Genomic DNA, 27,614 nt, shown 5'->3' with positions numbered 1-27,614 from the left:
ATCAGTGTGCCTACTTCTCTAAAAACATAAACTTAGTAAAACAGTAAATACAATTTTAAGATTTAGAAAAAGAATAGCAAATGAAACAAACTATTGCTAGTTACTTCTGTGCACCTAAAGTCTGAGTATTGCTGATAGTTCCAGTAGCCCCACTCAAAAATCATAGCACTGAGCTAGCAAAGATTCAGAGAAAGACAACATGGCAGTCAGAAGCAGAGAACAGCCTCTGTTCAAAGTAGTCCATGAGTTTGCTATGTGCAGCTTGGAGAAGAGGAGGTGGGGCAACCTTCTGGAGGGCCAGAAGAATGAAAGGATTCAAAAAGGGATTAGACAAATTCACAAGGGTGGATCCACTGCTGATTAAATCAGAAAATCATGGTTGTGAAAGATGAGGAGGTGCCTGGGGAAGGTCTCTGTCTGCTGCAGGTGCTGTCCCCTCTGCCACTGGTCATGGCCAGGGACAGCGCGGAGCTCCGCAGCCCTTCGATCGCTCCCAGCATCACACGTCTCTTCTCAGGAAGAAACCTCCCATGTTTGGCATTTAATTATGGCTTTGTTAGCACATCATATTTTTTCTTAAATTGCATCTTCAGTGTTTTATTTTTATCTAAGCAGAGCATTTAATAATGGAACCTTTTAAAGGAAGTCCCAGATCACTTGACTGGTGATAAATGATTCCACTCACCCTTAAAAATTTTTACTAATCTATTCACACCTCTTTTAAGCATTTGCCACAAGCTGTTCTCCAAACATATGTACATTTTGAACAGTGGCAGCGCGAGCCTGGATTAGACTCTGCAGAGAATTTGATCCACTTATTTCAAAACACAGAGTTACCTGAGCAGCATTTAATATTAGCAGGCTACACAGAAACACTTGGATTTGTGGGTTTTTTTCTGGAATCCCATTATTCATGCTAAGAGTGAGCACAGAAAACAAGCTGCCCCTTTGCAGGACAATTCATTTCTTAGTTCTCTCAGACTATACAATTGATGAGACTGCAAGGGAAAAATATTATGGTAAACAGGGATTTACACAGATTTTTTTAACTGTTGATAATATGGGAAATTAGTGAGATACACTACATTTTATATATATATGTATATATGTATATATATACAATTTATATGTATATGAAACATACAGCCCTTCAAAACAGATATATAGATTTTTTCCGCTAATACTATCAAGTCATCCAAAATGTGATACTTGAGTGATATATATATGGATGTGTACCTTAAGAAAAAAAATTCTTCCGAGGCAGAAGTCATAATCCTAGATCCCAAAAAACCTAGCCGAGAACAGCAATGTTGCAGAAGCATTTCCGAACAATGGATCTTATGATGGGATCTAATTTTTCTGCACTGTGTTTTATGCAAAATTTGTGACTTCAGGGAGATTTGAATCCTGAGAGCACCAAAGCTTCCAAGATATTTGAAGCCATCAACCTCTCCCCCTAAATCTCCCTTAGAGATTTACAGCATTTATGTCAGGAACACAAACTGACCCAGGGCTGGCACCTAGCAGCTGATGCTTTCCCAGAAGGTAGTTAATTGTGCAATGATCAGCTCTAAGCTCATTATCAAAAAAGAACTTAAATTAAAAAATTAAGAGACAAAATGATTTAAAAGACTTTTTTGCATTTAGAAAGTGGGTAGGTTCTGCTTTCAGTAACTTACTGATAAATACAAATTCACATTTTTCTCTATATTAATATTTTAATTTGATAAAATCACCCACTTTTACTCTCCATGATCCAATTTAACATCCTTCCCACACCTTCTTGTCATAGAAAAGGAAGAGTAAGTTCTGTGGCTTTACACCTGAGGGTCTGTATGCTTGGGTCAGCTGCATACAAAGCCAGAGCAGTTGCTGAATACAGATACTGCTTCTAACACTCTGTATTTCTATCAGCCTCTTGCTTTTTGGAAATGAAAATGATTTGTCCTCGCTTGGGTGACCCACATGCTGGAAACAGCTTATTTTAAGAAGACATTACCAACAAATAATGCTTTTCTGGTTTACATCAAGAATTTTTTTTACATCTATTCAGTACTTTTAGTCATAACTGTTGAGACTGTATTTTGTAGAAAGCAACTTTCCTGTTTTTTCCCCTATATAGCAGCTAAATGTCAAAAATGATCAGTTAAGGGGAAAAAATCGAACCTCTACTTTATCTATTAAACCCTCTGGCAGATAAATTCTTGCAATCTTTTCTAATATTAACGGATATAGATAGTAAACCAAGCAAATGAACCTTCCTGAGGCAGCTGTCCTTTTGAATGTTATACAGCTGATCACATGAATATTTATTATATCCTCAATTCTCAAAAGGTGCAAGAGTTTTCATTCAACCAGCAGGCTCCAGCATATCAGATTTTAATTGGGAGAATATATTGAATGTAGACATCTGTAATTTCATTGCTACTGAATAATCTAAAATTTGGGAAGCTTGAGTATGACGGACTTTCTATCAGGGCTAATATTAGAATCAAGATAAAATATTTTCCTGAAATTGATGGCCTATTTTATGTGACACTCATTTGGAAAATAGAAATCTGTGGCATGCTGCATAGTTGCAGATGACAATAATCCCTTTTGTTTATAAGGTTAATGAACCTATGAATTGAAACATCCCATTGTGTGCTGATATGGAGCATATTTACTTGCATAGCACAGGCATAAGAAGCTAGGTGGGAAGGAGTGCACATACCTTAGAAATCTGAAGATCTAAGAAAAAATTAATGGAACTTAGGTACTTTAATTCAGGCTTCTCATGAAAGCAAAATGGGCCTTGTGGAATCACTAGAAAAACCTTGATTCCCTTCCCAGGTTTGTGCTAAGAATAATCACAGAATTTGTTCTTTGAAAACACAAGAGCAGCACCACGAGGTCCAAATGACCTATTCAGGAACACACTGGAGGACAGAAGTAATCTAGAGAGGGGAGTGATGTGGTTAAGATCCTCCATGCTTTATTCTCCAAAAAATATCAAATAACCAATTGAGTATTTCATGCCTGCAAACTGCAGCAATGTATTTTCAGTGATATTAAAAATCTCTTTCACTTCTTAACATTATTTCATATTATTAATTGCATATATTGATTTGAAAAACTAAATCATGTAAAAATCTCTTTTAGCTCTAAATTATACTATCAGTTAAACAAGCTTAGAAAGTGTGTTTTTGTAGCTGAAGAGGCAGAAGAACAGCTCAAACCTGAATATCAAAGCCAAGTAGAAATGAGAAACCAGATTCTTTGCCCACAAGTTGCAAGTATCTTCCACAGGGGACTCACGCTGCAGGTGAGTTTTCACTGCTCTGTTCCAAAGATCTCCGAGCTGGGGTAGACAGACATCCTAATTTCCAAAGCTCTGTTTTCTTTGGAATTTGCAGACTGGTCACAGAAAATTGTGTCCCCGGGCACCATCTTACCCAGGAAGAAGCATGGGTGAAATTGCAGCACAAATAGCTGTCTCAGATCACACAGTTATCATTGATCAATAAGCTGTTTTTTATCTCTAAACTGCGAGGAGTTCAAAGAAACTCTGGGGCTGAATGGGACTTATTTCAGAACACTTTTCTGCAGTCAGCAGAGGCTTATCTTGGACTTATGGTTTTTAGTTAGGACTGCATGTTTTGAGAAATGAGAGAAACCTCTTTCATTAGACTCTGTTTTATCCTGTTTTGAAAATCCAGCAGTCATTGGCGTATGCAGTGTAGGGGCAAACTAAATCTACAACTCTGCTTTTGCTAAACAGGAGGAAGATTGTAACAAGCATGCACAGTCATCTGCCTTTAATTTTTTAAAAATTGTTTATTGATTATGCCTGTATTTTCAGTTTGTTTACACTTTATAACTGTGCTAATTGACAGTACCTGCTACAGTAAAATTCATGGAAATATTGTCAGTTTTCCAATTTCACTGGAAGTTGCCAGTTAACGAGATCTGTTTACAACACATGGTTTCTTTCTACAGAAGCTAGGGTGTTAAGAGATTTACAGGGGATCAAAAATTCTTCTCCTAGAGGAAGCTGCATCCCAAACACATGAAGTAAATGCAGCAGGAAGATATGAAGTAGGCAGGGACAAGTGTACTCCTTAAAGCTCTGGGACAAATTCATCCAGCAATCTCCCTTTGGCCATTTCCAGCTGGCTGCAAGTGCTTTTCCGTGGGATGCAGATAGTGAACTTACCTTGATACCCTAAAAAGCTCCACAGAAATGGAGTTTTACCACAGAGGACTCACACTATTATTATCCTAAACGCAATGCAATGGGTAGATTAATTAATTCAGTTTCAGTATTTTAGCTGTAATGTGACATTCAGTACTGTCGTGTGAGGCAATGCCACCCCAGGCACAGCTGCACCTCCATAGCCTTACACGTTGCTGCAGGATGCTGGGGACTTGAGGGGACAGCCCCAGGAGGAGCCCTTCCTCGCAGAATCACATGCACTGCAAATATTTTTATTGGGGGAAGCATGAAGGTATTCCTCAGGGCAGGACTTCAGAAATAGGCTGTAGTTTGCTCAGTTTAGCCACTTAACTCTGCCGCTGAACCAGGGCATCTAAAAGATGTCCATAATTTGGGGGGCAAAGGCAGTTGCCTGGGAAGATCTCTACAGAGCTGCGAGGTTAAATCAGTCCAGATCCACCCCAAACTAAAAGTGAAAAACTAGTTAGCTTCCAAGCATTCAGCTGGGAACGTGACACTGAGTCCTTTAAAGAAATACTACTGGAGATGACAAAATATTGATAAACTACGTGTAGCCTGCATAGCAAAAGAAAGCCCAGAGTAAGGTCAAATTTAGGTGGCCTATATGGAGAAGGGATGGGAGTCAAAGCAGCCTTTAATGTTGGGACAGGGTCTGGGGGAAAGCATGATAACATGTTTTAGGGGCAGCGGAAGTTAATCCTTTCATTAGGAACAGGTCAGGAGCCTGGCCAGGTGAATTTTCTTTTTTTAATCTCTTAGCACTCTAAGATCCTCTGTGCTCTGCACTAGCCAAAATGACTTGCTCCTGGATGTACCGCTCAAACACAGTTCTTTATTTATCCACTTTATCTTCTTTTACAGATATAATTTTGAAGCATGGCTGACCTTGTCTACGCTCTTGCTTTGCCCTGTGAAATCTCTTTATTCAATCCTTGTCACTCGCTTTCCACTCCTGATCTGCCCCACATCAGAACTGTAGTTTGGTGCAAGATAATCCCCTGTGCTGGATTAAAGAACATCCCAAGCAATGCTTTGACAAAGGGGAGACAAAATTTCTACCATTATAGAACACAGGAAAAGAAATGTGCCACAAGAATTGGATGTTTAAGCAAGTACCAGTAAGTCAAAATTACATCCAGATGTAAAGGCTGGCTCCAAACTACTTAATAGTAATTTATTAAAATGACAGCTACTACAGTGCTGCCTATCACAAAATGTGAAAAAATACTCTATTCTCTAATTATGGCTGTAGTCTGCCCTCACTCTGTGCCTGTACCAAGGGTAAAAAAATGCACTTAGTATTTTGAAAAATTCTGCAAGGCAAAGGCAGGTCTGTAAATCAACAGTAACACTGAACCCCTTGCAAAGCATGTCAAGAGAAAAGTTGACCAAGATCTTAAGCCTCTTGGAACAAGAACAACATCCTCAACTCTGGGAGCCCCCGAGCCTTTCGTGGCTCTTTTCCAGGTCAGAGGGAGGTGAAGCACTCCTAATAGGCTACGTGGGAGCAGTGCAGTGCACACCCCATCAGAGAGGGTGGGAAAAGGGTATGAGACTCAGCTGGAGCACTGCTACTCTGACTTCATGGGGTGGTCCTACAGCTTCACAGCCAGAGCTAGTTTTAACTCCCCTGGCAAATACCCAGCGGGTGAGGTTTTTTGTAACACCTTGAGCTTTGGGCCGACTGCAAAGCAGCAAACCCATGAACCTGCAGCTCTGAGGCTAGTAGCACCTCTGTTTGAATGACTACCTCAATTTTAACAGTGCTTGAAGCACAAGCGCCTAATGACTCAAGGTTGATGCTCCTGTACTGACCAAGAGCTGTTGCAATTTGTTGGATTGTAAAACATAGTGTATAAGTGTGATTTCAAGAAAGAGGAAAATACTTTCAGTGCATGACTAATTGCCTTCTTGAGTAAAAGCAATGATGATACTTACAATTCCAAGTCCTCAAGTCTTTTTCTTTTACAGGAAAGTAGAGAGGCGAACAGAGTTGTCAAAATAAACATTCTTAAATCAAAGGAACCCTTCTTCACTTTGCCCTGAGGATGCTCCCAATGAGATGACTTTTTAGGCTATGCTATTCCTAGTAGTGTCTGGCACTACAAGATATTCCCTTTTCTGACCTATTTTGCCCATTTGATTCTTTCAGAGTTGCCTTGCAATTACTACATTACATTTAACTGCGTATGTTTAGGGTATGTCTGCACAGCATCATTCTGTGCCACGTGGGGATGCATGAGCTGGCAACAAGCGCACTGGCTCCGAAACCAGAAACACTGGAAAAATAGTACAACATTTCACCAAATTAACATACTACTGCTATGAGAGGTGAGTGACTACCAAGGTGCTTGACATGGTGCCACGCAGATCCGTATTTCATACTGATGTAAGCTGTATTTTGTACATTACACCTCCTATATCCAGTTGATACTTTCTTACTGTTAATACACTTTCTACCCCTGATTGTGCATTTTAATCAAAGGTTTTCAGGTTATTTCAAGCTGGAAGGGGCCTCAGGAGGTCTCAGTGGCTGCTGCTGAAGTTTTTCTGTTGTGTCTTCTACCAAAGGGCCTAAAACTTGGATGCTATATTCTAGACAGGTCCTAATAAGTGCTGAGTAAAGGGGGATAATAATTTCCCCTCAATCTACTGGCTATGCTCCTGTTAATATAGCCCAAATTACTTCACCCAAATAATTATTAAGTAAAGAAAATACACCTCCCTTAAACTACAAATAACCAATGATTTTTAGCCTGTTTTTATTACTGATGACAGAGTATGTAATTTTCAGCTTATTTTTTCTACTACATTTTTGGAACAGAATTCACATAGAAAGGGTAATTTCTTCACTGTTCTGTCACTGTCTACAGCAAATGTCATCTTTTGGTTCACTGCTGTTCTTCTAAAGTTAGGATTTGGGTGCTCTTTGGGTTCACTGATATTCAATGCAGTTATTATTTGAATAAATTCGCTTGTCACTTCCATAGCAGGCTGTAATTTTCATTTACTATTAGAGGTGTTCAATGGAGGTTCAACAGTGGCTACCTATGTAGTTGTTTGGGGAGAAAGAAAAGTACCTCAGGAACATGTTGGAGGGTAGGAGGCAAAGCAGGATCTTGAACCTAGGTCTGTTGTCCTCAGTAGAATACTCCAGTCACAGAACTTTTGGTTGCTTGGGCATTTTCTCTTTCTCTTCCTCTCCTCTTTCCCTTTCCATCTCCCCCAACCACAAACCCTATCTGTGAAATAATTTTCTTGAAAAATTAATGACTGACTTAACTGATTAATATGCATGTATCTCAATGTCCTCTATAAGTTATTTTTTTTCCTGTCTGATCTTCTGCAAAGAACTTCCAATTGGCTATTATGTCCAATAAAGTGAAAACCTAGAGTCCCAAGAGGCTAATTATCCATGGTTTTGTTACAATATTAATTCTGGCAATCACGGAATTTTAAAATTCAGCTGAGGTAATATGAAAAGCAACTCTTTTAATAACCGCATGATCATGAAATACTGCAAAGAAGTTTTCTGAGGTCATTTGCTATTGTGAGATATGGCTTTCCCAGTAGTCTCTTAGTTGCTTTTCCGTTATGAATTTAGAAGAGTGAAGTTTGGCTCTAAAAGTGGAAATTGTTATTTTATTTCCTCAGGAAGCAGTTTTGGGCAAAAGAACAGTTCCTTCAAAACATATTTTGAATGCAGGGAAAGGACTGCATTAGGTTGCAACTTGCAAAATTACAAATGTTCTCACTTGTCTTGGTTTTTCAGCAGCGGTTAGCATTCACAATTTCAGATGGATTTGGTGGGAGATGTGGATGTCTCTCAACATAAAGGCTTTTATGCTTCTTCCTTCCAAGGGGCTCAGCTCACAGTTGGTTAAATGCCTGCAGCTGCCACTACCAAAGGGTCTGAGTCTCCTGTAGGTCCTATGTCACATCTGCCTGACCTCTCCCTAGAGGTACCTAGGACATCTTAAATGGCTCCAGATGCCTATATTTAAGCAATAAAGTTGAGCCCCATCAAACATTAGTTTTCTGGACAGAAAGTGAACTGTAATCATTAAGGGCAGATCCTGCCACTATATTCACCATCTCCTTGTACGCAGTCATAACTTTTATACTATGTATAGTCCAGCTAATTAAAAGATCAACCTCCCTGAACCTCTGTCTAACCAGTTTTCCCATTTTCCAGTTGCTTCTGCAGTGCCCTAACTGGACAGCTGCTGTCATGGGGCTTGCTGTGATCTCAGCTTTTATTTCAAGTTCCTGAACTTCGTCTTGATTAAAAAAAAAAAAAAGTATAATCCAATTGTGTGTGGAGGAATAATTTATGCACTGTAGTTACTTGCAGAGTATCTCTTTGGGATATAGGAACAGAGAAAATCTACTTTGTGAATCCTGTTGAATTGTGTGAATCCCGTCGTACTCTGGCAGCCAAATGAGTGTGTGAAGCAGAGAACCTCGGAGGCCAGAATAACCTTTGGTTTTGTCCAAGACAAAACAGACAAATGGTGCCCCTGGAAGCAACCTTGAGAGTCCCTTCAGCTTTAATCTGTGCAGTGATTAATTAGTAGGTGTCAGGTTTTAATTAATTTATTTTTTTTATTAGGGGTGAACTTGGAAAAATATAAGCTGAAAAATCTGATTTACTTACTTATTGTGGATCCAGATTCGGGCCTGTTTAGGGAACTGATGATAACAAAGCCAAAACCTTCATTCTCCTTGCGGTGGATCACAACGTCACTGGTTTGCAGGCTGTGAGAAGTGAAGCCCTCGGGGGGTGTAGCGTTGCTACTAGAGACAGCATGATTACTGTTAGCATAAGTAGTGTAGTCACTTCTTGGAGAACTGTGGTGCGTAGACACCGAGCCTGGGCTTCTGCCATTCTCTGGGCACGGTTCTCCTACAACATAAATCGCACCAGTATTACAGTCTGACTTGCTCAGTGGCTTTGTGACTTACACTACATTTGCTAATGCAACATGAATACAGTTGACTGTCTATAGCCCAGACTACCACAAGTATTAAACTAAGAGCTGTAATAGATGCAGAGAGACAGGAATCTACACAATTATGCAAAACCTTCAAGGGCAATCAGATAAAGCAAGCATGAACACTCACTGCTAAGCTATCTAGAAGAGAGGAAAGGAAAGTAAGAAACAGTGGCTATTTGGATTGCAAAAAAGTTAGCAAGCACTATTGTCTTCTCTGCTGGTTGATCTGTCATCAGGAGGAAAATGTGACCATCTAATCCAATATAAAATTATTTGTGTTTGGATTAAAAGAATTTAAGCAGGCAGCTAACATAGAGTAATTAAGATTAGCTGCATAATGTTCTTCTTACAAGTTGATTAGTATGCTCAAAAGATGTTCATGGAACAGAGCAGTTATACAATGAAAAATAATCACAAGTAGTTTTTCTGTGGGTGTCGTGACAGAAGCAGTGGTCATTTAAAGGTTTTGAAGATGCTCTTGTGTGGCGAGTTCAAAGGACAGAAGTGAAAATGGAGTCCATCCACACTTCAGTATTGCTTTATAGTAACAAGAACAGGGAACAAGTTAAATCCTGTGGGATTACACACTTTTTTAGTACAAGCATTTTGGCAATTGAAAACAGTAAAGTTACACTTCCAGATGGGATAAAAGATTTATATTCTTCACAGATCTAAGTTGTTTACACAAATCAGCATTTATTGACAGTTTTAATACAGAACTTTCAGATGAATGTAAGGAATATGTTTTCTGTTCAGAGCAATGAGAATGGCAGAGTCATTCTACTGAACGCGTGAAGAGCTTACGCATACACACATACATCCTAGGAAGAGAGCTTGCAAATTAGACCTTCAGTGTGTATATATTAATAAAATAAACATCATCCAAGGACAAGCTGTTGTTTTCTCATTCAGGTGTGTCCTTTAGCAGTCCTTCTGCAACTATGAAATAAAGTGATTAGAGAGAATAAAGAGGAAGAAAAACAAACAATTATTATACTCCTGCATTAGAATTGAAAATCTCCAAGAGTTATTGAACCAAATCTGCAACTAAATGCCATAGTCAGTGACAAGAGAGATCTCATTTTCTGGCTGTCATGTTTCAGAAAGCTGAATATTGTTTATGTCAGTATGGCTGCAACAGAAAGGAAATTATCTTACCCTGCAGAATGACCAAGAGCTGGTTTGGCCATAAAAGAATGCAACAGAATGCCATTAAGTATAGGAAAAAAAAGATAAAGGAGGGAAAGTTTAAATGGCTATTCGATTGTCAGCTGTGCAATAGATATTCATCAGAAAAATTACGTTTTGCTTCTGCCTGTGAAAAAATGGTATTTTAATCTGTGTTGTTCTGAATACCACATTTTCCTAATCAAATTGTTTTCCAGAGCTCGTGAATGGTGATTTTCTGTTCCAGCTCTGGGTAAGTATCTGTGCAAAATGGCAATTCCATGCGAGGGCTAAGGTACGTACATCAGCTATCAGGCAGGTAAGGAAAGCCCCAGATCCCTCTGTTGTATACATTCATGCTAGTGAGAAATTTGCATGAAATCAATTGGCCTGATGTGTTAGTATAGCATTTTTCAGTCATGTCCAACATCAGTTGTTTTAAATTTTTTACACAAAGTTTATGTTGTAACACACCAAATTAAAATCCTGTTCAGCTCCTGAAATGCTTAAACATTAATGAGTTACACACTATACTCCCCGGTGTGGCGCTCTCAGGGCCCAAGAATAACTCCAGGTGTTTTACCAGCTTGCTTCATTTTCTGTGCCAGGAGACCAGAGTGTCTAATAGACCCTTTTATTTAATATTTAACAAGCAGCAGCGAAGGCTGGCATCTACTCTGTGCTAATCCTCTTGCTAATTTTGCCTGCAGTCTGTACAGCCGGCTGACCCGGGAAAGGTGCTAATCGCAAGTGCTCGGCGGATTACCTTGGTTATTGGCCATTTTCCTAGCGCTGGGGGAGCTGCGAGGGGGCGTCGCGCCGGGCGGAGGGGGACCTTTCTGGCTGGAGGACTCTGGAGTCAGTAACAGAAGAAAGTCAGTCCTGTGAGAGCGCGGCTGGCAGGGAGCTGTGGTGCCGCAGTGGGAGGGGGACTGCGAAGATGAAGGTGAGTGGGAGGGCAGCTTTTTGGCAGGGGAGCGAAGGGGAACAGCGCAGGCAACGACAGTGCATCTAGGGCATGGGGAGGCAGAAGACAGGACAGGCTGGGAACGTGGTTTTGCTCATTTCTGGTGCCTCAGTGAAGTGTACTCACCACAAATGTTTTAAAAGTTCTTAAATAAACTTCTTTCCTTGAGTAAGCAAAGGTTGCAATGGAACGGCAGCAAATTCTCCCATTAAAGCTTTAATAGATACTGCCACACATTTTTCCAGGTTCCAGTGTTTTTCAACAATTGAGACCGAGCTAGTCTAAAGGTTTAATTTACTTCAAATTCTTCATATTATTTAGGTTTATTTTCTGAATGTGTCTGCTTGAAGGGAGGATCCGGCCCTGTTCCTAGGAGCCGCTTGTGCCATACGGAAGGTTTTCAGCCAGCTTGTGCTGCAGTCGGGGGGAGGGAAATTCCAGATGACATCAGTGAGACCAGAAATGGGCTTTTAACATATACAAGAGTGAAATGAGTTCCTGCCCTAAACAGTTAACAGTCTTTGAGTCTTTCTCTGGTTGCTTATTGACACAGTCAACTTTAACAGCTTTAACTTAGGTGAATGTTTTTTCCCAAAAGTGGACAAGAGGAGACAGCACAGACCAAGACACAATGGAACAAATCCAGAGCACTCATGATCACCACACCGGAGTTACCAATATTGTTTCCGCTTCTGAAGGAAACAACACTCAGCTGTAGTGTTTTTGTCACAGAAACAAGGGACACATATTTACAATTATTCTTTCTTCAAAATGACACAAACATTCACTTTGATTTTAATTTTCTCTATTTTCTTAAAACAGCACCTCTTTGTGCTGCCAGCATTGAGATCTGTTTTTCCTTTTACCTTTCCCAGCCTTCACTCACCCGTGGGCAGCACCTTTCTCCTCACAGTAAGATTCACTTGGCCGTTTCGGGCAGCGTTATGCATAAGATCAATCACATATCGGTGGGTTTTGCCGGCCACTGGAATCCCATCTACATACACCAGCTCATCACCAGGATGGAGACGACCATCTCGGTCTGCTGAGCCCATGGCAATTACTGCTCCAATGAGAATCTAGGCAGCAAAGAAACAAAATCCCATCATATATACACTGAGCCTCCAATTTAGTGCCATGAATGTTGCAGTGATTCTCCCTTTCTTTTGAAACTAAGCTAGTGATTCAGTGCAGGTGAAGAGATCTGTGTGTGTCTGAAAGCTGTGCTCCTCTTTTGTGGGTGTGATTGAAGATGCTTCCTTGCCTTTGGTAAGAAGGTAAGATGTTTCCTACGTGTGTAGGAGTGATACACCTGAGAATCCTGGTCTAAGGATGATCTACCTGATACCTTCAAATTGAGATAATCTGTCTATAAGGAGTGTTGAGTTTATATAGACTACACTCTGCAGAAGATCTAAACAGATTAATTCCACGTAAAGGTCCTTTTGACTTAAAATTAGTTAGTCTGCATATTTCTTATTGAAGGTTCCTCACACCTGGAGTAATACACTTGGGGTCAGTAGTGGAAGTGACCCCACTACACAGAGTTTGCTTTGGGAATCTAGGGGAAAAGAAGTGCTATATCAAATGTTGTTACTCATAATGAATAATTGCTCAGGTAGCGGTTGATTAACAAGATGGAAAAAGAGGAAAAATGTCAGCTTACTCTGGGCAGATGTTGCTTTCCCAAATTGACATCTAAATGTAATTTGTATGGGACATATAAACTAGTAAAAAATCTGTTCAAAACCTTTTAATGACTTTCTTCACTTTCTATGCACATAAATTCACATAATTTATTAGAAGAAGACATATATATTTTCCCTGTGGAATAACTGGTAGAACAGTTGAGATTGATTCAAACAAAACCTTTCTTTGAAAGAATATTAAAGCATTCGCAAAGCATGTTCCAAATTTTCCTTTCTCTTGTTCAGTGTGAGAGTGAGCACAGAATGATGGATATGACATACCGTGTGACAATCTGCTTTAAAAAATAAAAGATAAAAGCTATCAAGTATTGCTTTTCATGATGAACTGCAAAGGCTAGATGTGGTAGTCACACAGGTGGTCTTGTGGGTTTTTTTTGTGTCTTAGCTGCAGAGTTGTAATTATCCCAGCAGAGTGTTTAAATGAAACCCCATGTGGAGCCTGGAGAATTTTCCCCAGTTTCTAGCCTCCCTTTGGCTCCCTTTAGCTTTCAAAAAGAGAGAAACACGACGCGGCATTTTCCTCCTTCCTGGTGTTCCTGGGATCCTGTTAAACAGTGCCAGGCTGAGTTGCCAGAAAGTCTTTCAGGTTCTCCATTCTGTTCTTCAAATAGTGAAAGAATATACCTCAAAGCTTTGGAAAATACTTTGTGCAAAATCCAGCTATGAAATACATATTTATGCTCCTTTACTGGATAGGAAAAAAGCTGTCCAAAGCTACATTTAGCTAGATCTTCACAAAGTATTCTCAAAACATTTATATTTGGGCATCTCACATGAGTAAGAATTTTTTCCTAGTTATTTTGGGAAGAGATGGGTGATAACGATCTGTAGCTTGGAAGATTGTAGGGACTGACTTCCTCCTTTGGTTTTATTGAGCATTTGCAGTTTCTTTATAATTGGCTGCAAAAGTATTGAACAATTTGTGCATCTTTAACCTTTGGAAAAACACAAATGCAGCTCACAGCATGGAAGGTCATCAGTACCTACAGCACAGTGCAAAACCTCTTTCTAGTTTTGACTAATTAAGTAATTATTGCTGATATTTCACATGTCCACAGTGGAATGTGATTGTGTTACTCATCTCAGTGGTGGAACTGACTCCTAACATAAGCAGCAGAGTCCTACTTTAAACACTTCAGGTAGGTGTGTTTGTCAAGATGATGGCCACCATATCTGTTATTTGGTATACTTAATAGCAAGAAAAACTTAATTTTCCTTCTTTTTCATTTTCTGTGTCTGAACTTGTTTCTTATCCAGTATCTGCTCTCATCTCATGGCTGAGTAGTTCCCATAATAGTTATAAATTCTACAAAAAAACCACAAATTGGAAAAATACTTATTAGGATTATATTACCTCTGTAATGGAGTTTCATACTGGCATGAGATTTGAATGTGTGAGGAAAAGGATGATGACATGTAGGTAATAAAGAGTGTGTTGTAGAAAAAAGGGAAAGTTTCACCTATTGCTTGAGATTAAACATGAGAAATGCTGGGATTAGGAAGATTGTGAAAGAGCATAATCTGAAATTGAAGCCTGGGTCTATTAACTCGTACATGTTAATCTGTTTTGATACTGAGTTTCTTTGTGATTCTTGGTAATTATTTGACTTTGTGTTTCAGTTTCTCTGAATATAACACAGTAGCTTCACAGGCACATAGTAAAATTTAAGTAATACACATAAAAGGTGTGATTCATGTCACCTAATTTTAAGTGTCTGTGATGTCTAAATCCAAGCTAATCAACTCTGTCTAATCATTGCCAAAAATAGGAGTTCCTAAGGTGTGGTCTGCATTATCCTAACGTTTTGCTCTATGGACATCTGTTATGTCTTAGAAATGTCTGTTTCTTGGCACTCATCATAAAAGGAATATAGACATACATCTTGCAGGCATTTTTGAGAAGAATCCCAGTCAATCTGTGTTGAAAAGGTGAAACTCTTAGTGTAATTATGTATATGTTCCTGTGATTTTGAGTTTGAGCTGCACAAATGTATCCAAAATACTTTTCTGCTTTAGGACAGCAATTTGCAACTTCAGTAAAGTTCCAATTTACATATATTTGCAACCCTTCAGTGATATAATTCACCATAATAGAGTCAGATTATCTCTAACTCCTCAAGTTACTGGAGATGTGATAAATACCTGTGGTGGTATGTTCTCATGAGATTTGAGAGGTGATTGGAACTGGCACAACCCACAGTCTTGATATTTGAAATTTCTCAATAAATTTAAGTCTTTCCTTTGGAAAGCATCTTTACGCTTACAAATATGGAAGGTGGAGTATTCCAGCATCACTTTCTTCTTCTAAGGTGCCAGGCAGATGATATAACTAGAAGGAAACTAAGCTACAGTCCCTCTATAGTGTCAGTATTATCCTTCTAAAAAAAACTTTATGTGGATTCTGCGTCTTTGAAAAACTTATTGTCTTCTGCTGAACAATCCATATTCCTTTTTAGAAGCCAAACCACAAAGACAAAAGGCAATGAAAACTTCTTTTTGTTCTGTGTTACCTGACTGCACAGCAGGAGAGCTGAAACAAACATTTCAAAGTGTCTCAGTTCTTGTTTCATAGGAAATGCAGGGGTTTGGAGGACAGGCAGAAACTGCCTCTCCTTTTCTGGAGGTGAAAGGAATGGGAGGCTGCAGGTGGGCTGTCCATGGGGGAGCAGGGATGCAGTGGAGGAGAGAAAACAGAGTTAAGAAGTCTTGTATTTTGAATACAAAATGGATGGAAACTAAAAAAAGTGGAGTACATCTGTCGTCTTTATTAGTGATGAATTTGAGCAGTGAAAACAAGTAGATGGGCAACAAAGAGGGAGTGAGAATTAAGAAGTTCAGCACTGCAACACCTAGCTCTAAGGAGGTGCCTTTTTGCCTCGTAGGATCCTCAGCCTCAAGCTAGGATCTTATTCATTCCTGAGGACTTTGAGACATGGTTTGTGGGGAGACATAAAGCCTGTTAGATTGATACATCTGGGGGAAAAACGCTTTTGTACTTGCAGGCCCTGAAATAGAGATAGCAACCTTGAGGCTAAGTGCAGGCTGAGAGCAATTGTTCAGCAGGACAGTGAAGCGTTTTAGAAGGTGGTTCACAGAAGGCAGCATTTTTGGTCCTGCTCTCCAAAAATAGCAAGGTGCTTATCTCTGCACTTGGTATCCAGCTATGACTCTTTGACTTTGGACAGTAAAGCCAGGTCAGTCCTCCACTGAAAAGAAACTAGAAAGAGCTGCTTCCTCTGTAACAGTTCAGTGCATAATGCATGTAGCTGGGAGGCAAAAGACTCGTTTCGAAATTCCCACTCTACTGGACTGTTGAGCAGAGACATAAATTCAGGTGTCCTACAACTCCAGCATGTATTCTTAACCACCAGAATATTAGATATTCTAAACCAGTTTTCTTGCAGTCGTTAGGTTGAAATCATTCCATTTTATATAAATAATCATCTTTTAGATGAGGCATTTGAGCTGCACTTTTCCCCATGAGAGTGTTGTAAACCTCCAAACTGCAGAGCCAGTCAGACACTCAGTCTGTGACTACTTAATTATCCATTTGTAATGAATAAAGCACTAAAGGAGACACCAAGACAGACTTTCTCAGAATACTGAGCAGCGTTGTAGCCAGGGACACTTTCCTGGGAGATGGGAAATGCCACTAGACGCTACTGTCTGAAGCAGGTAGGGGGAGATTTCAAAATCTTCCACTAGTGGCAATTTTTTGCAGGATAAAGTGATAAAAGGGGACATTTCCTCTAGCTCCTAACAGATTTCCTTTTTGGCTTCACCCAATAGGCGAGCTTTCAGAACCTGTACCGGCTGGGCCATCCAGAAAGGCCAGGAAAAATGCTTAGTTGGAGAATGTGCAGATGATGGCTCAGTGGTCTCATTTTGTGTGCGCTGGGACATGCTCCATGGAAGGAAGTTAGATGCCAGAGGGGCTTCAGGCACACTGCAAGTGTAGGTGATGAAACAGCGTTGTTTCGGAGTCCTTCTTTACAGCTACACCTTATTCAGCTTTGAAAACCCATTCCAAAACACTCATTCTAAAATAGGGTCTCTGCATTTCAATCAGCACTTGAAGCACCTTTTTTTAGAATACAGTGCATTTGTTTCTTTTTACAGGAGGCACCAGTAAACTATTAATATTTATCAGTACTTCGACAGATGTTGACAATTTTAAAACAGAGGAGCTTCTTTTTTTCTCAGAGCCTCGTGTTGGTTAATGTTAATGCTTGAATGACAACTATATTATTCTGTATGAATTCGAATATGGAATATATAAATCTATCAACTGGTTATACATTATCTCAGAAATGTGGTAACACAGGACTCAGACTATGCACAAGGTTGTGATAATAAAATCACAACATTATCGACTTGGGATTAGACCTCACTGACAAACCACAGTTACATCATCAAAGTTATTCTGAAGGAGCACTAATTCTGCCTGCTCTCTCAAAATTATAGTATTTATATATATCACTAATTTACCGAAATGTGTACATATTTCTTCTAAAAAGTGTGTATATGTTTTATTTTATATTTTATTTCACCTGCAGTGAATCTATGTTGGTTTTGTTATCTGTTATTTGATTTTGGGGATGTCTCCCTCCTAATGGCATAAAGGTACCATTTTTATGCCTGATGCACCACATGATGTTGTCATCTAACCTGGCACATGGACTACCGTTCCCTGGTGGGGCCTTCTGTGCTTCTGGAAATAAACTGCATTGTCAACAGTATCTTTTAACCTTATGCATATATATAGTCTGCCTACATTGAACACAGTTATACATAGGCTTACGTAATCTGATTTTTAAAATCTTCTGCTTAAACTCAGTTTTGGAAAGTCGAGATTAAAAGATGCCAGCTCACACTCTGCAGTAAAGGGCTGAGTGATGCACGGTTTCTAACTTAATTCCTTTTGATTCTAACTTAATTTACTGTGACATCTTTTAGATGCGGACAGCCTGAAAGACCTGTCTTTTTCTATGGATGAATAAAAAAGCCATTTTACTTCTAGCCTTAACATGGTGTTCATTTGGGTTCAGCTATGTAGTAATATTTTTCTGACCTTGACACAGATTTTAGAGTTATAAAAAGGAAAGTCAGGAAGAAATAACTCACAGGCTGTCCAGGCTCATCTCCTCCCAGGATCCTGAAGCCAAACCCAGACTCCATTCTCCGAAGGTGAACATCCAGCTCCTTGTAATCGGGACCTGGTTTAAAGGGAAATCCCACTGAGCAAAGCATTTTGGCTTTGTCTTGAGAATTTGCACCATCTTCCCTCCCACCTTGTGTTCATTGCACATGACTAATGGCATCCTGGTTAGAGCTGGTGGAAACAAATGGGACACAATGTGTTGTACACAGACAAAGAGGAGACTTGAAAATGTAGGTATCTCTTGGAGGATGATTATGTTCAGTAGAATACACTAAACCAAGCTAGAACACATTCACAGGAGAACAGTGCTTGAAAAGTTTGTCCAAAACACAGGTTATAAAGGTGCCTTCTTCCTACAACTGACTGCATAATATACTGCTGTTCATCCACCTCTGGTGTTTAATTTGTGTTTTCCTTGCAGTTCATTAAAACCTAAAGAGAATAAACTGAAATGGGAGATAGAGATACATAGAAAAATTATCAGTCCAACTTACAAAAGATGAATAATCATTACAGGCCATTTTAGTTCCACATACAGATATAAAGCAGTATGTCTTTTTATGTAATGTAGCTTTTAAGTACTCCACTTTCAGGTAATACCCTCAATAAAGAGTTTTGACGAAAGCTATCATTATAAGCCTCTGAGTCTTAGGTTTTAAATTGAAAGCTAACATCATTGACTTGAACTCCTTAATGCTACTCAATTAAAGTCTCAACAGCTTTATGGATCATTAAGATTGTGCTTCCATATGCCTGCGTAACTTGCCTGTAAACATATATTCTGCCCTGGAATATATCCGTTCAGGAATGTAGTGTTTTTTAAAAGTCAGTTTCTTATAAAAGTGTCTAGCTTCATTTGAAAGAGCCCATTGTTTTGAGTCTTGATGCCCCCAAATTACAAAAGAGAAATTTTGAATAAAATTTCAAGTAGTATAAAGTGAAACCATAAGCAGTTAGAGGACTAAGAAGTTGTCTATTTTGACTATTGCTTTGTCTGCATGTTCAGAGATGCTTTAGGCTCATCACCTTAAGCAGGACAGTGATTAACAGGAATGGTCTTTCATACAGATTGCACTCTGGTCTATAAATTGTGACAGCTTTTGGCCAGTGTCAGCTTGTTGCCAGTCCCAACAGACAAAAAGGGATGAGTAGGTTTATTTCAGCAAACTGTTCACAGTGTCTCAAATTGTGCCTTGTTTTCTCAGGAGGGGAGGGACTACAGATGGCTGAAACATGGTACTTCAGTGACTCTCATTGACAGATCCCCCCCCAGAGCCATCAGTGGACACCTCACAAACTGTGGAGTTGGGCAGATCCCAGCTTTAGTCTGGGATTAAAGCTGATTCCGTTTCAGTCAGGTCTTGCAAAGACAGAGACACACAACTACATGCAGTGGCTCTATACTATGACCATGCAATAAAAATCCTCTCTAGACAGCAGTGTAGTGCATTATTTCTGCAATGTATATTGATATGAGTGAGACTGAATCACAGATATTTCAGTTGGTAAAAAAGTATTACCTTTCCCTACCAACTTGCTTCTCATGTATTTAGAAGACAAACCACACAGATCCTAACAGCTTATTATCCTGATTTTTTCAATTTATTTGATGTGTCTCAACAGTAAATAAAAGAACAAATGAAGTTTGTGCATGTACAGTATGTTAACTTAATGCAAAGCTTGTTTCCAAGTTGCGAGAGGCAAAGGAAGCTTTAGATGAAAGCGATACCTTATTTTTACCTGATTTGCTGTGCCTAAGTGTAACAAGGATGGGGTTTAGTACTAGGGAGAAGGCTTTGTAGATAGAGTAGGATCACCATTTATAGCCCGGGTTTAACATTCAAAGGCACTGTTTCCAGCAGTCTGTCACAAACCAAACACTACCTTTATTTGCGCACACATGAATGAATATGCACAGTTGGGAATACATTAAGAAAGTATAAGAATGTCAGGTTGTGAAGAATACATGCTCTGGCACACTGAGATAAAAACGTCCCTCAAACACATACATTGACAAAGCTGATCCAAATCAATGTTGGCATCAGGATCCAAAATAAGAGGTACTATTTTTTTTAAAAGAGGCTGTTTTTCCTACCCATTTAGAATGGAACAAGTAAGCCAGGTTGACCACGAAAAGGTTTAGGCTAAAAATACTGTATATGGGCATACTTTTCTATGAGCTCTTACACAGTTTGGAAGCCTTTGGATTAGCTGACTATGCTATCACGATTGCTCAGAAGAGCCTTCCTTCCCAAATAGCTGGAAGTCTATGGAGCCCATTCTCTGCCAACTCTTACCAGGTCACTGAAAACTGTTTTTAAAAAATAATGTTCTTTTCTGTCCCACCTAAAAAACAAAATGTGGGACTGGAAAGGATCCCTGGGTCATCTAGTCCAGCTCCCTGTTATTGCAAGCCTCTGCAAGCAAACAGCACACAGACCTTACCAGCAAAGAAGACACTGGGTGCCTAAGCCTGTTTGTGGCCTTTGTCACTAGGTCATTCAGCACATCACCTCATTCAGCATTTCACTGATGGATTGCACCCCATGATTTTACTTACTTTTTCACAGTAATATCGTATTATCTCCAGCGACTGACTAGTACGCGTAAGAAGCATTTCCTCCACTGCTGTTGCTGGTTGTTAAAACTTTCGTGCTTGGTATGATATGACTCCATTAACTGCACTGACCCGCTCTCCATTGGTCTGGAGACAACTACACCATAGATACCTGAAGTTACATGTCTGAATGTGGACCTCATTTCCACTCTTAGTTTTTGTGCTTAGGTCATTAGTGAAAATAACACAGAAGACTTATTGCAAGGCTCTCCACTAATATTACCCTTTCAGTCCAGAAACTGTTCTTTTAGTAGAATTGCTTATCTGCTTTCTAGCCATTCATCTTTACATTTTGTGCTAAGAACTGTCTTCTCCAGGCTAACATGGAAATGCTTCAATTATAACTGGCATTTTGTAAAATGTCTAGTTGAAGTCTAGATTGATCAAACATGCATCAAAAGGTGCAAAAGGTCAGTTACCAGGTTAGTCTGACACAACCTATTTTTGGTAAACGCCTTTTGCATTAGGTCTCAGTTTATCTCCATATTGGCAGTTAGTCTTTAATCAAAAATACGTTCTAAAGTCTTGCTGATGATGAAATCCCTTTTTTCCTGTTTCTTAGACAGGTAAGTTCACAACTATGTGTTTTTACTACAGGAGCTCATGCCTGGTAGATTTACTAAAAGCCCTTGCTATTATGTGGCAGCAGTTTCAATATTCCTGAATGTACATTGACCAAGTATTCTTACCCATATAAGTGATTACGTTTAATCTGATATTTCTTCAGTGCTTGCTTCTCTAGGATTCAGGTACTTTTTTCTACACAAAGGATTGTTAGAGAAACTAAATTTTGCCTTTTCTTGCTGGAGCAGATTTTCAGTTGATAATACAAAGAAAATTACCTATACTTACAAAAAAATGACGCTCCTGTGCCTTGCAATATACTGCCAACTGTTGGTTAATATAACTTCATTATGGAAAATGCACCTTATTTTTTTTCTTTGTAAGCTCGATTAGCACCTTGTAGTTCATGCCAAGTAAGAAGAAATGAATAGGTTTGCAGATACCGGAGTCCAAGCTAAGACTGAATTAGTACAGTCTTTTGCACAGTTTGCTTTTCCTTCCAGTTCAACTTAATACACCTGAATGTCCCATCTCTTACCAGTTTCATTGAAAGGAGAGTTTCAGGTTGAAGTCAATATTTCTGATCGTATAATATGGGTATCCTGTGCAAGAATGACAATGTTCCCTGTTCTCCCTTGCCTCTCTGCACATTTATATTAGAAAAAGAACTTTAGATATGCCTGCTAGTAACTTCATTGTCTTTTTTATAGTTATAGCATTTTGTTTCTTCTTTTTGTGTAAAGGAAAATGTTCTTAACTGATCATTTGGCCTAGAAGAGAAAAAAAAAACAATTCACTTCGCTAGGTTATAAAACCAGCTGGCTCCCCACGAATTTGAGAAGGGTATTGGACAAGCTGTGATCTGATCATTGCTGCACAGTGAGGATGGTAAAGAGCATTGGGAAATTCTGCTTTCTGGTTCCTGGACAACAGGGAATTTGCTTTAAATGTAAAGGTACCAGAATAGATTGTTACTGAACAATACTGGGATATCATAGGTGAAGTTGTGATTATCAACTCTCAGCTACATGTCTGTACTGTATTCATGTGAATTCCTAGGTGAATTACACATTAAGTGTACATGCAATTGTTTCTTGAAAGTATGTAGAGAAAATATATCCCTGAAGAAGATTAATTCATTTTCTGTATGAGTCAAGTTGCACAAGTGCTATGTGATTTTTATAGTGATAAACCTGGTATTTGGGATGATGCTGTAGATGATGGGATGGATTTTTTTTTTTTTTATTAAATCTCCTCTATATGCAATTAAAACAAGGATGAAGAGTTTTGTTGTAATAATTTTACAGTCTTTCTGGGTGTACTCAACTTTCCTGCTAAAAATAAAAATTAATTTGGACTCCTTTGCTGAAGATGGTGAAGATTTTTGTTCCATATAAATCATTGCTGTGAATTGTGAATGGTGATTGACACAAATCTACAATAACTTTTTTTCTGAGTTTCAAATACTCTTGAAAGATGTGAAAAGTTTGAAAACAGTCATGGGTCTGCTGGTCTCCAACGTGAGTAGCTTTTTAAAAAACATACATATTTTCTCTTGATATTTATAGAGAGGAAAAGCTGGTAAATAAAGACTTCAGTAGAAAAATCAGCAAAGCGAAAAAAAAAGAAAAAAAGAACTGGTGTACTAACAGAGTTATTCAACCTATGAACCTTCCTGGAGTATGCAAAACCAGCCCAATGTCATATTTAATTTAGGATCTCTGTCCAACCAGTGCTGGACTAGAAAAAACTTTAATGTGATTGTCAAAACAGCTTTTTTTGTATGGGATGCCTGTTTTAACTGTTCATTTAACATGATCACATTGAGAAATCAAATATTGCTGGTTTTTAAACAAGTCCATTGCCACTTTACAAGACCAATGTTGATTCAAACACCCAAAAAAGCTTCTATTTTTGAAAGTTTTTGCTTTTAGGTTTTTACAGAACAAGATATATGTATGGGAGCAAGGAATGGGTGTGTCTGCATAATACATCAGTTCTATTCTTTTCCAAATGAAGATAGAATTAATTTCAGTTTTACACAAAATATTGCTTAAGCTTAGATTTGGGCATGAGCTATAGAGACATATTTTTAGGATAAAGAGTGAACACTAACGTATGAAAGTACACATAAAGCTTTGTAAAACATTCACAAAGACTGGCTGAGGAAAAAGAAATACTTTTCCTTGCTCAAAATGCAAATCTATTATAAAAAGATTTAGAGTTAGCATTCTGTAACCCCACAAAGCTCATACAAAAATAAAATGGTGACTGGGTAGTCATGACTGGCCATTATCTAGAGAAATGATGAAAAGAAAGAAGAATAACTAAAACATAAAATGAAGGACAACTAGTTTACAGAACAATGAAGTCTGAAGAATACTTGCCAGAGGAATCCACTCGAAAACCAGTCCTGGGCAGCACTTGTTCTGAATAGGAAAATGGGGAATTAAAGATGAAATACATTTCTCAAGTTATTTAAAGATGCAGCATCAATTTCTCTGCTGTGTTTTGAATTACTGAAGTGCAATTTCTACTTTTTAATTGCAGGTTTTTTTTTCTCCTCCCCTCTTTCCTGACTTCCTAGGTGGTACATGTATATATATTCCTGCTAGACATAGACCTCCCTGTCCATTTTTATGCAAAATGAAACGTATGGTAAGATGGTAATGTTCCTTTAACATAACATAGGTTATGATGAAGATAAAATTGTTAATGTGTTTAAAATTGTGAAAGTTAGTGACAGTATTTGTGCTTATTCAAGTACAGCAATAAAAGACAAAGTTTAATGGCTGTGTTTAGATGACTTGACCACCGCTTTTATTCAACTCAATTGCAAAATATCTTCTATCTTCAAGAAGAGCAAGATTTTGCTAGAAGGATGTATGTTGCCAGTAACAACTGGTTGTACCTGCAGGTAAACCCATTTAACCTACTTTTCATGCAGGTAGTTTCAAAGCATTTGCATTTCACTAGAAGAAATGCAGCAAATAACTGATTTGTTTTCATACACAACTACTTTGCTGGCATTAGAGGAATCTGGAACAAGTCCGTAGCTGAATTCACCGTCACATTTCCTTTGCTGATTTTGAAATGTTCTGACTAAGAATTTCTGTTTTATTAACTCTGCAGCATCCAGATTGAATTGCAAAACATCCCAAATCAGACGTGATTTCCATTGGCCTACCAACAAGAAAAAGGTAAATAAAGCGCTAACGCATTCATGGGACTCTAAACCAGAATATCATACCATACACATTTCATGGTATAAACAGGGTAAGGCCTGTCACATCAGCATCTGTAGGACAGTGATGCAACATATGAGTATATATTATCTTCCTGAGATAGAAGGAAAACAGGCGTGGATTTAATACTGTAAGTAGGTAGTTCCAGGCAGAAAGAAGCCAGACAATGCACTGGAGGCCAGCAATTTTGGTTAAGCCTTCTGGAAATATGTGGATGTGGTGAAAGAAATGAGAAGACAGTATTTCCTCTGTGGGCAGCTCCTTACCACTTTGGAAGAGTTTGGACTAAAGCTACCTTCCTTCTGGTGGACTGCTTCCTAAAGGCAGCATGGACTGTAACGGTAGCAGCTGGGTAATTCATAGTTCACTTGAGTCAATACTGAACTAATGCTCTAGGGCAAAGACATTTTCCCAAAAACAGAGATGGAGGCCACTGAATGTTTTATGACTTTTTTGGTAAGAGTATTTACATAACAGCCATGACCTGCTCAAATTCAGATGACTGCTACCCTGCTTACCTAAAATACATTCTAGAGATTCCACTGGATGGGAACATCCCTTTGGATTTGGTGTTCCTGTTGTATTTGTGTTCATCGGCTATGTTAGGAGTTCTGTCATGTGGGCTATGGTGTTTTAGTTTATAGGCGGCTGCACGTCTTTACTTTGGTGGTTAAAGGAGGTAATTCCTTCACACACTTCAGATTTTGTAAAGTGATTTGGGATCCTTCAAGATGAGAGGTGCTATCTGAATGTAAATTATTCCACCAGCACAACTCCTGAAAACCAAAACCTTTGAAACTGATGCTGCTCCACTGCAAAATTGGAGAAATGATTTTTTTACTCACATCCTTTCAAGATTCTAATGGAATTCTTAAAAGAGACAGAATGATTTTAATGTACAGAAAGCAATTTCATCTTGATAGTCTCAATAAGCTTTTAGGTTTGAAAGGACGCAAGCTTTTTCTCTTGGTCACCCAGCTAGGATTACTCTTTGGAGCTGCTGTAAGATCGGTTCATTCTGTTTTTCCATTTCTGCTTGCAGTCACCCTAATATCCCCCAGAATTGGCCTCAGGCAGCAAAGTGAAAGAAGCACAACCATGCTCAAACTGTGACAAATTAGGGAACAACTTGCTATATTAAGATAGCCATATATTTTAAGTACGTTAACAGCATCTTTTTTTGTGAACTATTGTTTGTGGTCAAATGAAAATGCCTGTCAATGAGGTAGTTTCCTTCAAAGCTAGTCTCGTTGAGTCTGATCTGGCTTTTGTTCCTGAATAGGTGTCTTGTCTTTGCCTTGCAGAACCTCATATAAAGTCTCATGGTGTCAATTATCATCTTGTAATCAACCATTCAGCATCTAGCATTTGTTTTCATTGTAGTTTAGGAATTCACACAGACAAAACTTGGAACTGTGCTATGCTGAAGGTGTTGAATCAAGCCTTAAAGTTCTTAAATGTATGATCACTGGAAAGATAAATCTAAGTGCAGACTTGTATTTTTGGTAACTACAGCAAAGCAATGTTCATTTTAGGAAGAATCTGCTGTCAGCAGTCTGGGTCTGTGTGCAGTACAGGGTATTTGTAATTACGTCACTGGCACTTTGAAAAATAGAATATAACCTCTAAATAGCTGTGCTCATGTGATAGGCAAACTGTTAGCAACTGGTAGAAAACTTCAAAAGAGGAAAGATCTGTGAAGAACATTTAGCATATAAGAAGGGACTTTATTAGCAATGTCTCCCTATGTCAAATGCAGCGATATAGGTAAGTTTTGAAAAGAACTACTAGTTCTGGGCTCAAAGACCCTGCAGAACAGCAACTTCCAAGTGAAGAGGAAGGACTGGTGGGACTGGTCCTCAGCCAGGCAGAATGCACGTCATTTGTGCACATCCTGGTGCCTTGTATCTGCTAAGAACAAACTGATTGAACTAGTAATTTTACCAAAATACTGAGAGACTCTAGCAAGCTTCGTTTTATAAAAACCTGTCAATTAGTTTTTATAGGAAACTAACCTTTACACAAGGCAATTTGAAACTTTCCATTTACTTATTATTAAATTCATTTTGACATTTTCTAAACTTTTACTATGTTAAACCTCCTGCCTCCACCTCTCAGGAAATGAGGCAGCAGAAGGCATGTTTGGAGAGGCCAGGACAAAGAGACCAGACTACCCAACACTACCACCGTGAACAAGCATTCAAAGTGCAGAAAGTTTTAAAATGTTTTTTAATGCATTGCCATGAGTAGTTGCAGTCTTTTATGTGAAATAGGAATGAAATAATTATAAAGTAGAGCTTGAACAAATAATAAAATACTTGGTAAATTTGCTGCATTTTTTTTTTTAGTTCAGCTAACCCGTCCTGGAAACAAGAATCGGGAAAGTAAAACTAAGAAGCCTTCTCCTGAACTGCTACTTGTATATAACTGTAACTGAAATAAATCTCCACCATGGGGACTACTCTATGTGCTCTGGAGAAAGAGGACACATCTGTGCATTTCAAAGAGTCTTGCTATACATCGAGATTCCTTCCATATCAGATGAATGCAAAGCCAAGGTTAATTTTGCTATTAGAAGATAGAACAGTAAAAAGCTTGCACATCTGGCTTCCTGTTTAATCTGAAATAAATTACACTCATGGTTTTGAAACTGAAAGCTGCTAAATATTTGTGAAAACAGATAAACAATAAACAAGACCTGGGACACAATCCTGACTTAACTGAAACCAGTGGTGAAAATACCAGACTTCTTTGCTGTCAAGATACAGTCCTAGACTTCTTTCCTGTCAAGATACAGTCCTAGGAGCACAGTTCACCTACAATATGACACAAGGGTATTCTTATTTGCACCAGCGGAGTCATTGGTATTCTCTGGAGGAAGAATTATGCTGATGAAAGATAGGGATGATAATATTTATTCTCCATACTGCGTTATTTTCTGGATTGTACTTTGTTGAATGCTAAATACATG

General features: G+C 38.7%; 1 protein-coding gene across 14 annotated transcripts in view; it reads right to left on the bottom strand.

Moving 5' to 3' along the window:
- MAGI2 (membrane associated guanylate kinase, WW and PDZ domain containing 2) overlaps positions 1-27,614 on the bottom strand; it is a 776,332-nt gene that overhangs the window by 56,528 nt on the left and 692,190 nt on the right. For 9 of the 14 annotated variants that reach the window (XM_076363454.1, XM_076362360.1, XM_076362443.1 and 6 more), the window contains 5 exons: positions 23,789-23,827; positions 18,181-18,275; positions 12,234-12,426; positions 11,147-11,233; positions 8,874-9,122 (listed from right to left, as the gene is read on the bottom strand). In XM_076363454.1, coding sequence (XP_076219569.1) covers positions 8,874-9,122; positions 11,147-11,233; positions 12,234-12,426; positions 18,181-18,275; positions 23,789-23,827 — 663 coding nt within the window. The remainder of the gene's footprint in view (positions 1-8,873; positions 9,123-11,146; positions 11,234-12,233; positions 12,427-18,180; positions 18,276-23,788; positions 23,828-27,614) is intronic. The other 5 variants (XM_076362617.1, XM_076363100.1, XM_076362700.1 and 2 more) reach the window with 3 other exon arrangements.

The sequence above is a fragment of the Aptenodytes patagonicus genome, chromosome 1, assembly GCF_965638725.1.
Source record: "Aptenodytes patagonicus chromosome 1, bAptPat1.pri.cur, whole genome shotgun sequence".
Taxonomy (NCBI): domain Eukaryota; kingdom Metazoa; phylum Chordata; class Aves; order Sphenisciformes; family Spheniscidae; genus Aptenodytes; species Aptenodytes patagonicus.
The sequence above is the reverse complement of the archived record's forward strand: the minus strand, read 5'-3'. Positions and strand labels throughout refer to the sequence as shown.